This window comes from Sceloporus occidentalis, unplaced genomic scaffold (assembly GCF_023333645.1).
Source record: "Sceloporus occidentalis isolate IW3139 unplaced genomic scaffold, rSceOcc1.0.p SCAF_9, whole genome shotgun sequence".
NCBI classification, from domain to species: Eukaryota; Metazoa; Chordata; class Lepidosauria; order Squamata; family Phrynosomatidae; genus Sceloporus; species Sceloporus occidentalis.
The window spans coordinates 46973072-46986538 of record NW_028316989.1 but is presented as its reverse complement, the minus strand read 5'-3'; the positions used below and the strand labels follow the sequence as shown (position 1 = coordinate 46986538).

Sequence of the window (13467 nt, the reverse complement as noted above, 5' to 3'; positions counted from 1 at the left end):
GGTTGTTTCCTTTTGCTTAGTTTCTGTCTGTATTTCTGTTTGATCATTGCTTTCCACTTTTCTAACACTATTAGGAAATGGACATTGAGGAAATCCTACGTTTGGCTGAGACGCGAGAGAATGAAGTGTCCACTAGTGCAACGGATGAGCTTCTGTCTCAGTTTAAGGTACAGATATAGGAAAGAAAGGCTGTGATCTAGAGCACAGTATTGCAACTGTGTCAGAGGAGTGGGCAACTGTCTCAGGTTTGGAGGACAATTTTAGGTCCCTGAGGGCCATAGGACTACCCAAAAGCTCACTCATACTCCAAATAATGCCTACAGCAAGTGATCTTGAACTCATCTTAGTTCATTACTTCTTGGGAAAATGGTGTTTTTTGCACCTAAAATGCCCCACCCATGCCTCAAAACATACCAGAGATGCTTCCCATTGCCCATAGGGGGCATTTGGAGGCTTATTTTTGGACTTAAAAATGTGCATTCCCCAATACTGGGGAGGAAATGTCTGAAATATGCTGTGAAAATGGTGCCAAAGAACAAAATAATGGATCACTCCTCCCCTTTTTTCTCTCTCTCTGACACACACACATATATATACAGGTGGCAAACTTTGCCACAATGGAGGAAGAAGAAGCTGAACTGGAGGAGAGATCTCAAAAGGACTGGGATGATATCATCCCCGAAGAACAGAGGAAGAAAGTGGAGGAAGAGGAGCGGCAGAAGGAGCTGGAGGAGATATACATGCTCCCCAGAATCCGCAGCTCTGCGAAAAAGGTACAATTCATGACAGCTTTGCAGGACTGCAGATGGGATGCAAAAGTCTGAAAAGCCAAATAAGGAACTGGACATGTGGAAATGTGATTGGGCTTTTCAGGGCCAGAATACTATTTCCATCAAGCCTGCAGGTGTCCTCTTTTCAGAATCTGAAGAGTGCATTGCAAGAATAGAAAGCCAGTGTGGTATAGTGGTTTGAGTGTTGGACTAGGATGCTGGGAGACTAGGATTCAATCCCCATTTAGCCATGGAAACTCTGGGTGATCTTTAGCAAATCACACACTCTCAGCTCCAAAGGAAGGCAATTCAAACCTCCTCTGAACACATCTTCCCAAGAAAACCCCATGATAGGCCCACCTTATGGTCACCCTAAGTCAGAAAAGACTTGGAGGTCCACCACAACAGCATTGTAAGGATATTGCAATTCCATGAGCTCAGGTAATACGTAAGGTATTTCTCTTACGTTGTGGAGCAGAGGAGACTAGGGGAGGCTAAGCAGGGGAGTAGCATCTTTTGCAAGCCATTTTGCTGACCCGTCTTGGCTCCTGCAGGCTCAGGCCAACGATAGCGATTCGGACATTGAAATGAAGAGGAAGCTGCAGAGGTCATCTGGCTCTGAGAGTGAGACAGAGGACTCAGATGATGATAAGAGGCCAAAACGCCGAGGGCGGCCCAGAAGCGTCAGAAAGGACATGGTGGAAGGATTCACAGATGCCGAAATCAGGAGGTTGGTACTAAATCCAAGGGCCCATGGCAGATGGGGTAGCTTCTTTACTTCTCCCCCTTTCCAGCATCTTTGTCAGGCTCCAATGTATCTGTAACTCATTCTCTTAATGAAAAATAAACTAACAAAAAAGCCTCAAAGCGCCTCTTTAGTATGCGATGTGATAAAATTCCAAGGTGGTAGATTACCCCATAGTATATTCTTGGCAGATGTAACTCATCCATCATTATATCAGTTTATAAAACAACAGCTGGTAGTTGCAGTCCAATAATTTCTGCAAGGCTACAGTTTGCCCCATCCTATCTTAGAAGACAGGATGATGGATCATGAGACAACTGATGGGTCCATCTAGCCTCATTAGCCCTGGCTTCATACTGTGAGTGTTGGACTATGACTCTGGAGACCAGGGTTCAAATCCCTACTGAGTCATGAAACCCATTTGGCGACCTTGGGCAAGTCACACTCTCTCAGCCTCAGAGGATGGCAATGCCAAACGCTTCTGAAGAAACATATCAAGAAAATCCTGTGAAACCTTGTCTTTAGGGTCATCAGTCAGAAATGTCTTGAAGGAACACAACAACAAGAACTACAGCTGGGGAGTAGATGGATGGGAATTGGAAAATGGTAATATTCAAGACTGGCTTTTGCCACAGTTGTGTAACTTAGGGTTGCCTATTCACACTGCCCCTAGATAATAGCACTGTATTCCACAACAGCCTATAGAAACCTAGGATTTGCAGTTTAGGGAGGCTTTAAGAGTTTTATGGCTGGGTTTTCTAAATGTTGGTTAAACTGCCAGTCCCAGTCCCATGGGATGCCTCTGTTTGGTGGAAATCTCTGATAGCTCTTGCCACCTTTTTGTTTCAATCCCACAGGTTTATTAAGGCCTATAAGAAGTTTGGAGTCCCCTTGGAGCGGTAAGTGCCTTTGGGTTTTCGGGGAGATGCTGGGAATCTGGTTTCATTAGGAACTGCTGCTGATGCTATTGAGTCTACTATAGTCATTGTCACCTTTATTTCTATTCACCCCCCCCCCCAAAAAAAAAAAGCAGGACTTGGCAGTTTACAAATGGTGGGTTTAAGAGAAATCGGAAGCAACTTTTAGTTACCAGAGGTGCAACATCCAAGCATCGAGGGTGGGAGTTTTGACTTTCTTGCAATGGTCGTTGCTTACTTAGGAATTTTTTAGAGGCAGATAAGCCTACATGGACAAGCTACAGGTGGTAGGACTACTCAGTGCCCCATCCTAGGGTGCTAAGCATCCTTGTTTCCTTTCCCATCTCCAGTCTTGAGTCCGTCGCCCGAGATGCTGAGCTGGTGGACAAGTCGGTGGCAGATCTAAAACGTTTGGGGGAGCTTCTTCACAACAGTTGTGTTTCGGCCATGCAGGAGTATGAAGAGCAGCTGAAAGAGAACCCTGCGGAAAGTAAGCAAAGGACCTGTGCTCCTTCAGCCTGCTGGTGGAATAGGGTCTGGAGGTCTCTGGGGCAGAGGTTTGGAGCAACCTCCCCAAGACCATTTTTAATTTCCAGGATGGTTCATTAAATGAGCTTTGAGGTTCCACAGTGATGCCTCTGTGCCAGCTAAGTTGGGATTTTTCAACCAACAGAATTGTATGCAAAATGTGAAGTCGAAGGCTTTCATGGCTGGCATCCATAGTTTTTTGTGGGTTTTTAGGGCTATGTGGCCATGTTCTAGAATAAACTCTTCTAGAACATGGCCACATAGCCTGAAAAACACACAAAAAGCTATGGATGCAAAATATTTACCTGTGGTATTGCAGTTTGCACATTTGCAATACCTGAGGATGCTCTTATTTGGACCATGGAGGATTGCAGACCCCTAACCCCTCCTCTACCCGCCCTAAAATTTTGGGAAGGAATCAAAAATGGCAAATTGTGCTCTCCAGAAGCCTCTGGGGAAGGGTGACTTCCATATTTATGTGGATGGGACGGGGGGGGGGGGGCTGCACTAAAAGCTCAGTAGGGCTGCATGGGGCATTTGCTTTGCCCCAAAGCAGCAAAGGACAGCAAATTCCAAGAAGAATGGGATTGCAGGGAAAAAATACCATCTACTTGACCACTAGGAAACCTGTTAAAAGGCTATATACATGAGGAGAGTTCTATCTGATAAATCTTGTATCAAGATTTTTACTTTCTTTTGCTGAGATATAACTGTATTTGTTTGTTAGGCTGTTTTTAGACTTTTTCTTTTACTAATGTTCTCCAGACAAAGGACCGGGAAAGAGGAAAGGTCCCACCATCAAGATCTCTGGCGTCCCGGTGAATGTCAAAGCCATTATTCAACATGAAGAAGAGTTTGCAATGCTTCACCAGACAATTCCTGCCGACTCGGAGGAGAGAGCCAAGTGAGTTTGGGAGACTTTCTTCAATAGGTTCTTGGCTTTAGGAGAAAAGCTTCAATATGGAAAAGGGGCCATGCCTTATCTTTCTCCTCTTTGGTCAAATGTACAGGTTTTGCCTGACCTGCCGAGCCAAAGCAGCCCATTTTGATGTCGAATGGGGCTTGGAGGATGACACCCATTTGCTGCTGGGAATTTATGAGCATGGTTATGGGAATTGGGAGCTCATTAAATCTGATCCAGAGCTGAAACTAACCAACAAGGTACAGAAGAAGCCTCATGCACCTGCAGTGGTGTTTTATGAATGAAACCTTTGGTAGTCTTTCAAAGATGGCTAGTCTTCCTCCCCACCAAAAATGCACCCTTAAAATAAAGGACATCAGTGCGTTAATGATACAAAACCATGACCTCGATGCTTTTTTCGGGGGGGGGGGGGTGCTGGTGCAAAGAATACATATACCCTCCCAGTCTCCCCAATTCTGCAGCAGATATAGCAATTGGAACTAGCAGTGGAGTTTTGCTTCAAGAAGATCTGAAGGTTTATTTTGTTGACTCCCCTAACCTAAAGAAGGTTTCTAGTCTAGCCTGGAGTAATTATTTCAATTCATGATTCCTGTGGTCCAGGCAATTGGCTGCATTGTCTAAAGGTGCAATCCTATGTCCCATTGAGTTCAATGGGGATGCCATTCAGTTCACAACTTTGTATGGGTGAGTGGTGGTTTCTGAATTAAAGGAGCATTAAATCCACTCTAAACATAAGTATGAACTGTAAAGGAACTAATTAGACACTTCTCCCCACTAAACTGAATGCCTTGACTAGTCAAGATTAAAACCAGCATGGACTCACCAGAATGGAAGCCACTAGCCATGCCATGAATTTTACAAAGCAAGTCAGGTTTACTTACACACCACTTTTCTACTGGATGATAATAATAATAATAATAATAATAATAATAATAATAATAATAATAATAATAATAATATAACAAGTGAGTCCCTTATAAAAATAAACACACAACTAGGTAACCGATACTAGGAAATATTTAAGCACATAACTTCTATTTTTTGGAAGTTTGGAATATGTGTATTGCATATGTAAACAAAAATAGACACATTTCCCTTTAAACATCCTGCACCTATTTGTAGAAATAGGGTGAAATGATTTGTCTTGCTATTTTACGTGATTTTGAGATCATTGTTAACACCTTTGTTTATTACGTCATTTCCTTTATGTGACTGTCACTTCTCATTGTTGATTCTCATATGTCATATTTATTAATATAGAATGGTAAGGAGAGAAACAGAGCAATCACAGATCATGTGTAGTTCAGTTCCTATTACACACGAACAACCAGTAATACCATAAAGACCCTGTGAAATAGATGTGTTGCCTGCAACCTGCTCCCAGAAAACAATGTTCACATCAGGTTCAGAATCCCGCTGTCCAAATTGCTTGCCTTGCTCTGGTAGGGCTTTCTTTTTTTAAGTGGGATTTTATTTTGTTTTCTTTTTTCTCATCCAAAGATCTTGCCGGTTGAGACAGACAAAAAGCCACAGGGGAAGCAGCTCCAACTCCGGGTGGACTACTTGCTGAGGTTGCTCAAGAAAGAGTTGGAGAAAAAGGAGAGCGTGAAAGAGACAGAAGAGGTCAGTTGTGCCGAAAACCCAGCAGAGAAGCCAAGAGGCACTGGGCTGGGTCTTTTGCCTTCTTCCTGCTGTCTTCTTTATTTTTCTTAAAGTATTTAACTCACATCCTATATCCGGGGACCTCAGGTTGGCATACAGTACAATGAATTCTAACCAATTGAAACAGAAACATTGCCATGTTAGTCTGGAAAATCAGAATGCAAAAAGGGATCTTAGAGCACCTTTGAGACTAACTGAGCAAAAGAAGTTGTAGCATAAGCTTTCGTAGACTTGGTCTACTTCCTCAGATGCATGACAAATTAAAATTAAATTAAAATAAGAGTCATTTAAGTAAGCTAAAATTATATTTAAAAAATCTGGCAAATTAAAACAGAAGAGCCTACAGCCTGTTAAAACAATTTGAAGCCAAACACATGCAAAAATATGAATTAAATCCAATGGCCCCCTAAAAGCTCAAGCAAAAAAGTCATCCAGTAAAATAAATATTGGTGCCAATTGGGCTCCTAAAGGTGCCCAGAGAAAAAGGCTGTCTCTCACATCTTCCCATCATGTAAAGCTTCCACTGGTGGGACACAGAGGAGGTGCCCTCCAAAAGACTTTGGTCCTTAGGCACTCCTTCAAGTATGGAAGTCTCAAGACATTTAGGGCTTTAAATAACTTAATATAAAATTCAAGTTCCTGCTTTCCATAGTGGGAGATGCAACTTTGCAAATGTGTGTGTGGCACTTTATGAAATCTCTTGAAGCCCCAGAGAGGGCCGACAGGGATTCCTCAGCTACAAGTGGGATGGGATACAACGGTCACTTAAATGGGATGCTTCCATCTGGTCCTATTTCCCTCCCTAAGTGGGCTTCTTTCCTACCTCAGATCAAGGTGAAAAAGAGGAAGCCCCGTGCAAAGAAGGAGAACAAGACCATCAAAGGCAAGGATGAGCATGGGAATGAAGTCTCTCCTCGGCACTCGGACAACCCATCAGAAGACGGGGAGGTCAAGGTAAAGCAAACCCTGCAGGTCCCGTCATCACTGTTGTTTCTGTCCCAGTTCAGTAAAAGGTACCAGTAGCTAAGATACCGAGGAAGGCTGGCCATTGGAAAAACAGCTGGGGGGTGACACTTTGGATGGGTTCCAGGATGCAACCTCATACTGAGAGGGGTAGGTTGACCTTGTGAGCAGGTCCATTTGAGCCAGCAAAAAGAAGTGTTGCATAGACCTCCCAGCCAGCTCTTTGCCAAGGGCTACTGTGATTGCTACTTCATTGCTTGTCCTTGGCATCTTTTAGCAGAAAGAAAGAATAAAAAGCACTCCCTTTGTCTCCTTTCTTTTTCCTAGGAGGATGGGCAGGATAAGAGCCCTGCCAAAAAGAAGCAGAAGAAAGATAATAAAGAAAATAAAGAAAAACAGGCAGCAGTCAAGAAAGAAAAGGAGGTTGAAAAGGAGAGAAAGAAAACAAAGGACAAGAAAGAGAAGGTAGAGCCAGCATGGCGTCGTGGTTTGCACATTGAACTATGACTCTGGAGACCAGGGTTCGATGCCTTGACCGAGCATAAAAACCCACTGGGTGACATACTCTCAGGAAAGTCAATAGCAAACCCCCTTGCCAAGAAAACCCTATGATTGGGTCGCCTTAGGTTGCCATAACTAAAAAATGATTTGCAGGCACACAACAACAAGGCAACCCCATGCCCTCTTCCACACCTTTCTTGCTATGGCTACATACCTGATTTTGTCACATCCCTGTTTTGTTTTAGGACTAACCTGCCCAATTTTCTTCTTTCACAGCCCAAGGGCAGTGAGGCCAAATCTGGAGGCAAAGGGAAGCGATCACAGGGCCCCGTCCACATTACAGCCGGGAGTGAACCCATCCCTATCGCAGAAGAGGAGGATGATGATTTGGATCAGGAGACCTTCAGCATTGTAAGCTTTTTAAAACATCTCACAGCACACAGAAAGGGGTACAGTACAGGGTATCTATAGAACCACATTTCAGATGAGTTGGTTTTCTTCCTTCCTTCTCTGTACAAGGTAATAGGCATGTTTTAAAAAATCTCTTCCACCTTCCCTCCCACCCTTCACTTGCACAAGGCTAATGTGTAGCTTCTGTTCTCTGTTTGTTCCTCTCTTCAGTGCAAAGAGAGGATGCGGCCAGTCAAGAAGGCCCTGAAGCAGCTGGACAAACCAGAAAAGGGGCTCTCGGTGCAAGAACAGCTGGAACACACACGCAGCTGCCTGCTGAAGATAGGCGACCGCATCTCCGAGTGCTTGAAAGCCTATTCTGACCAGGAGCACATCAAGCTCTGGCGAAGGTAAGCCTCAGGTACATTCCTGCCAGGCCTTTTGCCACGGGCTTAAGTGACCTGAAAGGGAAACCCAAGACAGGGCTACAGAAATGGAGTTTACTTGGCTCTCGGTAGCTCCCCTTGAAGTCCGATGGACACAGCAGATTGCAGTCTGGACCACAGTTCAAGCAAGGAGAGCAGTGATGGGTTATGACTTCCAAGCACAAAGGGAAAATACCATCCATTTTATTTCCCAGGAACCTGTGGATATTTGTGTCCAAGTTTACCGAATTTGACGCGAGGAAGTTGCACAAGCTGTATAAGATGGCACACAAGAAGCGGTCCCAGGATGAGGAGGTGAGTTGAAAATAAGAATGTTTGGGTATGGCATGTAAGCTGCCATTGGGACTCTTGTCAATGAAGGGAAATGATACGAGTTTTCTCAATGAATAAATAAGCAAGCAAGCAAACAAGAAACACATCTTGTAGAAAAACATCCAGACACGTCTTTAATTGCTAGACTGGAAAAGGTGTTCCTCTCTTAGAGTCTCTTTTAAAAAATAAAACATAGTGCCATTTGAAACTGCCAGACTGATTTATCTGTTAGAAAAACGATAGACTGCAGTTCAAGGGAATGGCAGCCAGGAGAATTCAAGTCAGCAGGCAGTGAATCTGCTCTGGGCTTTAGTTCAAAGTTTAAAGCCTGTTCCGTTGCGCATCACTTTGGATGTAGCACCTTCAATAATGTCTAAAATTCAGATTAGAACCTAGAGTGATTTTACTGCCTTGCTGATATGGGAAGGGGGAACATAGGGAGACCACCAGCTTCCATTCTTATTCTGCCCTCAGGTAGTTCGGTCGGGGTCCAGGAACCTTTTTGGCCAGCTCACTCTCAAGTTGGCCACTAACTTCTCCCTTTCCACTCTCTTTTGTTCTCAGCAGGAACAGAAGAAGAAGGAGGAGCCCGTGGGGGTCAAGAAGCCATTTCGGCCAGAGCCTTCTGGGTCCAGCCGGGATTCCATGGTCCCTCAGATACCTCATGGTCCTCCTCAGAAGGTCCACCAGCATCCGCTTCATCCTCCCCAGATGCATGGACACCAACGTGACAACTACAACCACCCAAACAAAAGACACTTCAGTGGTGCAGGTAAGAGACCAAAAGGAAGCTGATGCTCAGCCCCCTCCATCAGACATCCATGGGGAGGGAATTCCACATCAAGGGTCCACAGAAAAGAAGGCCCTCTCCCAAGCCATTGCTCTGTAGGGCTACTGGAGTGACAAATGGAGCAGACTCTTGTACATTTAATAGTTGTATAGAAGAGGAAATTTCAACTGCCCCTCCAGGGACAGCTGTATATGAAGAGAGAGGCTCTTTCAATTATTGGGATTCCAGGATTTTGCTGCTACCACCACTGCAGAAATAAAGTGGCTTGACACCCCTTTTAATTTCCATGGCTCAATGCTATGAAATTCTAGATTTTGTAGTTTGGTGGGGCACCAGAGTCTCTGACAGGGAAAACCTCACAAAGCTACAAATTCCATGGTTATTAAAGTGGTGTCAAAGTGCATTATTTCTACAATGCGGATACACCATTTGTCATTACAAGAAATAACTGAGTTTGTGTTTAACTACCCATTGATGTATAATTTTATAACTAGTGCTTCATAAATTAAAAAAAAAACCCTGTAAAACGATAGCAATACAATTGCCTGCCAGCTGCATCACACAAGCTACCTTTGAAACAGCATGGAAATTGCATCTTACCTGAGCGTCCTTATAGGAGATTGCCCTTACTGATGTACTCCAGCAGAAATTCCCTTTTCAGCTTGGGCAGAACGACAAAGGTTGCATGCAACCCTGTTCAGGGGGAAAAAACCCCAAACCCTGAAAATGCTCAACTCCTGGGTGTCTTGCAGAAAAGACTGAGCCCTTTCCCTGCTCCCTTCCTTTATATGCAGAGCGGGGCGACTGGCAGCGGGACCGCAAGTTCAACTATGGCGGCAATGCCAACCAAGTCTGGGGTGGAGAACGGCACCATCAATATGACCAACACTGGTATAAGGAGCACCACTATGGAGACCGCCGACCGCGTGGGGAGCCTCACCGCAGTTCGGGCAACTACCGGCCAAACAACCCATCCCGCAAGCGGCCCTATGAGCAATACAACAGTGACCGAGACCACCGGGGACACAGGGACTACTATGACAGGTGAGCCCTTAACATCTCCCTTGGGACCTCCAAATTTGTGTTGTCCAGGAACCAAATTGCTCTCGTGTATTGTGTGTTTTTGTGCATTAAGGAACATTAATACACATAAAATAGTGTGTCTGTGGACATTGCACATCCCATACTCCAACTGTGCATTGCTTATTGTGCAATGAGCTGATTGTTGGATGCACTCACCATTTTTCCTATGTTGCAGAACAGAGGTATCCAATATAGAGCTGGCATAGCATGACTCCACTGCCAGATATTTATGCTATGCTGAGATAGAGAATGCATTATCTTGGCCAGAGAGCACCAGCCTCCTTCCAATTCAATTTATGGCAGGGATGAAAATTGGCAACCCCTCCAGATATTGTTCAACTGTAACTCCCAGTGTTCCTTGCCTTTGCCTATGTTGTCTAGGGCCTCTGGGGGTTTGGTCCAACAATACCTGGAACCCTGATTTAGGGGAACAACCCCAACATAATTCCTAAGACTCCAAAGGGCAGGAGGTTTTCCTGGATATCTTCTTCTGCGGTGACACCTCTCTGTGATTGTCTCTTGTTCTGTCCAGGCACCACCATGACTCCAAGCGGCGAAGATCAGATGAATTCAGGTCTCAGAACTATCACCAGCAGGATTTCAGACGGATGTCTGACCACAGGCCTCCTGTGAGCTACCACAACCAGGGGCCTTCAGACCATTACCGCTCTTTCCACCCAGAGAAAGCCTCCGATTACAAGCAGATGCTCCCTCCTCCTCACTCCCAAGTCTCCGATCCTCGCTCTCCACCTGCACAGAAGTCCCCCCATGATGCCAAGTCTCCCCTTGATCACCGGTCGCCCCTAGACAGGTCTGTTGAACAGAAGAGCAATCCAGAATATAACTGGAACAGCCGGAAGACATAGAGCCCAAGACTGAGACTGAGCAGGAGGAGAACTGCTTCTCAATTAACCTGATCCGAGGGATTAACAGCAGCCACTGCTGGTTCATCACACCAAGAAGCAGAGACTCTAAATGTGCTGCTGTGTTGGTTCTGTGTTTCTGAAGGGGAGGAATGTAAGAACTGGATTTAATGGGGGCAGCTGGGTTTTTGCCCCAATCCCATAGTCCCACACTGGTTGAACACTGGGCATTGGCTTCTCTGCCCGGTTCTGTGGGTCTGTTGAGGAAAGACTGACCCTGTGCCAGTTTTTTGTTTCTGAACACTAAAACTAGGACTCCTGCAAACATTTCATGTAACTTGGAGAGACAGCTACTGAGGACACAAATGGAGCAGAATGCAGGATGGCTTTGGGTGCTGCTGGAGAAAGAGAGGCCATCGCAGAAAGGGAGAAAGAGGTGGGAACAGTTGCCTCCCTTCTCCTAACTCCCAATATCCATTGTTTTTCTTCTGACATTTTCCCCTCATCCTCTTTATTCCACTTTCTAATGGAAACCAAGGATAGGAATGGGATTAGATGGAATCCCTCTGGTGTTTTACTACCTTTCTGGACATTTCCCAAAGACACACACACATCCTTTCTGCTCCCCTCTTTATTCTTTCACAAAGAGATGAAGGACCACCACGTTTGGATCAGACATTTTTGCACAGGGAAGGAAATGCCCCTCAAGGACCGGAGTGGAGCTTGTTGGCGCCTGAAAAGGTCCTGTCCTGACTTTGTACCTAGTGTTTGAAGGCATCACAAGATGGCTGCCCTTATGTTATGTATTGGGGTCCACAAAGCCCTTGTTTGCCACCTCAGAGGACAATGCGAGCAGCAGATGGCTCTTCATCACCTCTTATGCTTTAAAGCATCAAACGCACTTGTGGACATGTTGTGCGCTCTGAGCAGCAGCTACTTACTCCATAAAAACTGGAAAAGCAGGAACTCTTGAAGGTTCACACTGATTCCAAAATCTCCTGTTTGGGGTTCAAGTCACTGCTGTTGTTAACGTATGAAGAGGACGGGAACCAGGCTGTTTTGAAGTGTTCTGTCAACAACCAGCAATGTATTAATCCTGAAAGCTTATCTGTGGAGGAGCACACCTAAATTTGTTGCCATCACACCCCAGTTTGCAGGCCTTGGCATGCAGTTTTCCAACACAATGGGGGAAAATAAATCCTCTTTACCCCAAATCCAACAGCCTTTGCCCTCCATGTTTTATGCTGGGTGGGCATGATAGAAACACAAGGCAACAGATGCCCGGTCACTTGCAAAAGTGTTAAATGGAGTATGGACCCGCAAAGTGAAGGGGTGCAAAATCCAGTGTTTTCGTCTTTGGCTTTTGAAAAGATTTAGGATGTATGTGTGTGTTTGCACATTCCAGGGAATCACATTTTAATCTTATTTCACTCAGTGAAATGATAGAAGATGGTATAAAACACACTCTGAAGGTCCTTTTATTTTCACATAGGGTGTTATTTCTTTAATGTGAATACTTTTCTCACCCCATTTAACTGGGAAGACAGAGACAGAGGGAAAGTGTGTTATAATTAATTAGTTAATTGAAACATTTCTTCTTCCATTCAGAGTCATGGAATGCCACTGTAACATTGAACTATATATTCCTGTGCCAAAACGTTGCCGTAAGAGAGAGGTGGACGACTGAGGTTTTTCCCCCCTAAATGTCAAACACTTGGTCCTGAAAGTATTACAGGGAAGGAACCTCGGCCCAAATGGAAGAGACGCACTTGTGAGTCACCAGTACGCAAAGGGGTTTTGTGTGAAAGATGTAAGCCTAAGCTTTCATTGACTTGGTTGGCTTCCACAGATGCACAAAATGAAGTGGTGTAGCATGTTTCAAAATGATTGGCAGCTGTCAAACTGACGTAGAGCCTCCCCTGGACATCCTCTAGACCAGTGATTCCCAGACTTAGTCCTCCAGATGTTTTGGACTTCAACTCCCAGGGGCCCCAGCGAAGCATGGCCAACAGTCAAGAATGCTGGGTGCTGAAGTCCAAAACATCTGGAAGACCAAAGTTTGGGAACCCAACTGCTTAAGTGTCTTGAGGAAGCTGCAGGAATAACCTGAACTTCCATTTTCGGCATTTTGCAACTGCTCAAGTCAAGAGCAGACTAGGCACATACTATTTGCAGTGAGTCTGAAGTAGGGAAGGAGTGTTGGATTGGTGCCCATTTGGGATGGATAACTCATAGATTTGAGAGTTAAGAGGATTGTGGGGAATGTTTAGTGACCCATAGGTATCCTCCACATTGCAGCCCTGTCCTGTCCTGTACATTTCCTCCACTATCCAGAGCTGAAAGTACATTTGCTCCTTAAAACCTTGACCTTAAAGGGGAAAGACCAACTGGTCCTGACCCCTAAACAAACAGTACTTAACATTAATTTATATTTGTGACAACATTCTGCCGGTGTCCTCGTGGTTTCTGATGTAAATATGTTGTTTATAGAGTATGTATTAAATTTTCCTACACTGTAAAACAGCTGTACTTTGGATTCTTCTATATTAAAACGTGAGATGGACATTTTCACAAA

At 44.7% G+C, this 13467-nt stretch overlaps 1 protein-coding gene across 4 annotated transcripts in view; it reads left to right on the top strand.

Annotated features, from left to right (window-relative positions):
• The window catches only part of LOC149307453 (ATP-dependent chromatin remodeler CHD2-like), a 49518-nt gene extending 36051 nt beyond the window's left edge, over nucleotides 1-13467 (top strand). For 3 of the 4 annotated variants that reach the window (XM_089539202.1, XM_089539201.1, XM_089539199.1), the window contains 16 exons: nucleotides 75-167; nucleotides 600-773; nucleotides 1325-1500; nucleotides 2373-2414; nucleotides 2783-2922; nucleotides 3726-3864; nucleotides 3971-4121; nucleotides 5383-5505; nucleotides 6373-6498; nucleotides 6835-6972; nucleotides 7285-7419; nucleotides 7630-7808; nucleotides 8039-8138; nucleotides 8721-8928; nucleotides 9741-9990; nucleotides 10562-13467. In XM_089539202.1, coding sequence (XP_089395328.1) covers nucleotides 75-167; nucleotides 600-773; nucleotides 1325-1500; nucleotides 2373-2414; nucleotides 2783-2922; nucleotides 3726-3864; nucleotides 3971-4121; nucleotides 5383-5505; nucleotides 6373-6498; nucleotides 6835-6972; nucleotides 7285-7419; nucleotides 7630-7808; nucleotides 8039-8138; nucleotides 8721-8928; nucleotides 9741-9990; nucleotides 10562-10895 — 2508 coding nt within the window. In that variant the 3' untranslated portion in view covers nucleotides 10896-13467. The remainder of the gene's footprint in view (nucleotides 1-74; nucleotides 168-599; nucleotides 774-1324; nucleotides 1501-2372; nucleotides 2415-2782; nucleotides 2923-3725; nucleotides 3865-3970; nucleotides 4122-5382; nucleotides 5506-6372; nucleotides 6499-6834; nucleotides 6973-7284; nucleotides 7420-7629; nucleotides 7809-8038; nucleotides 8139-8720; nucleotides 8929-9740; nucleotides 9991-10561) is intronic. The other variant, XM_089539200.1, reaches the window with a different exon arrangement.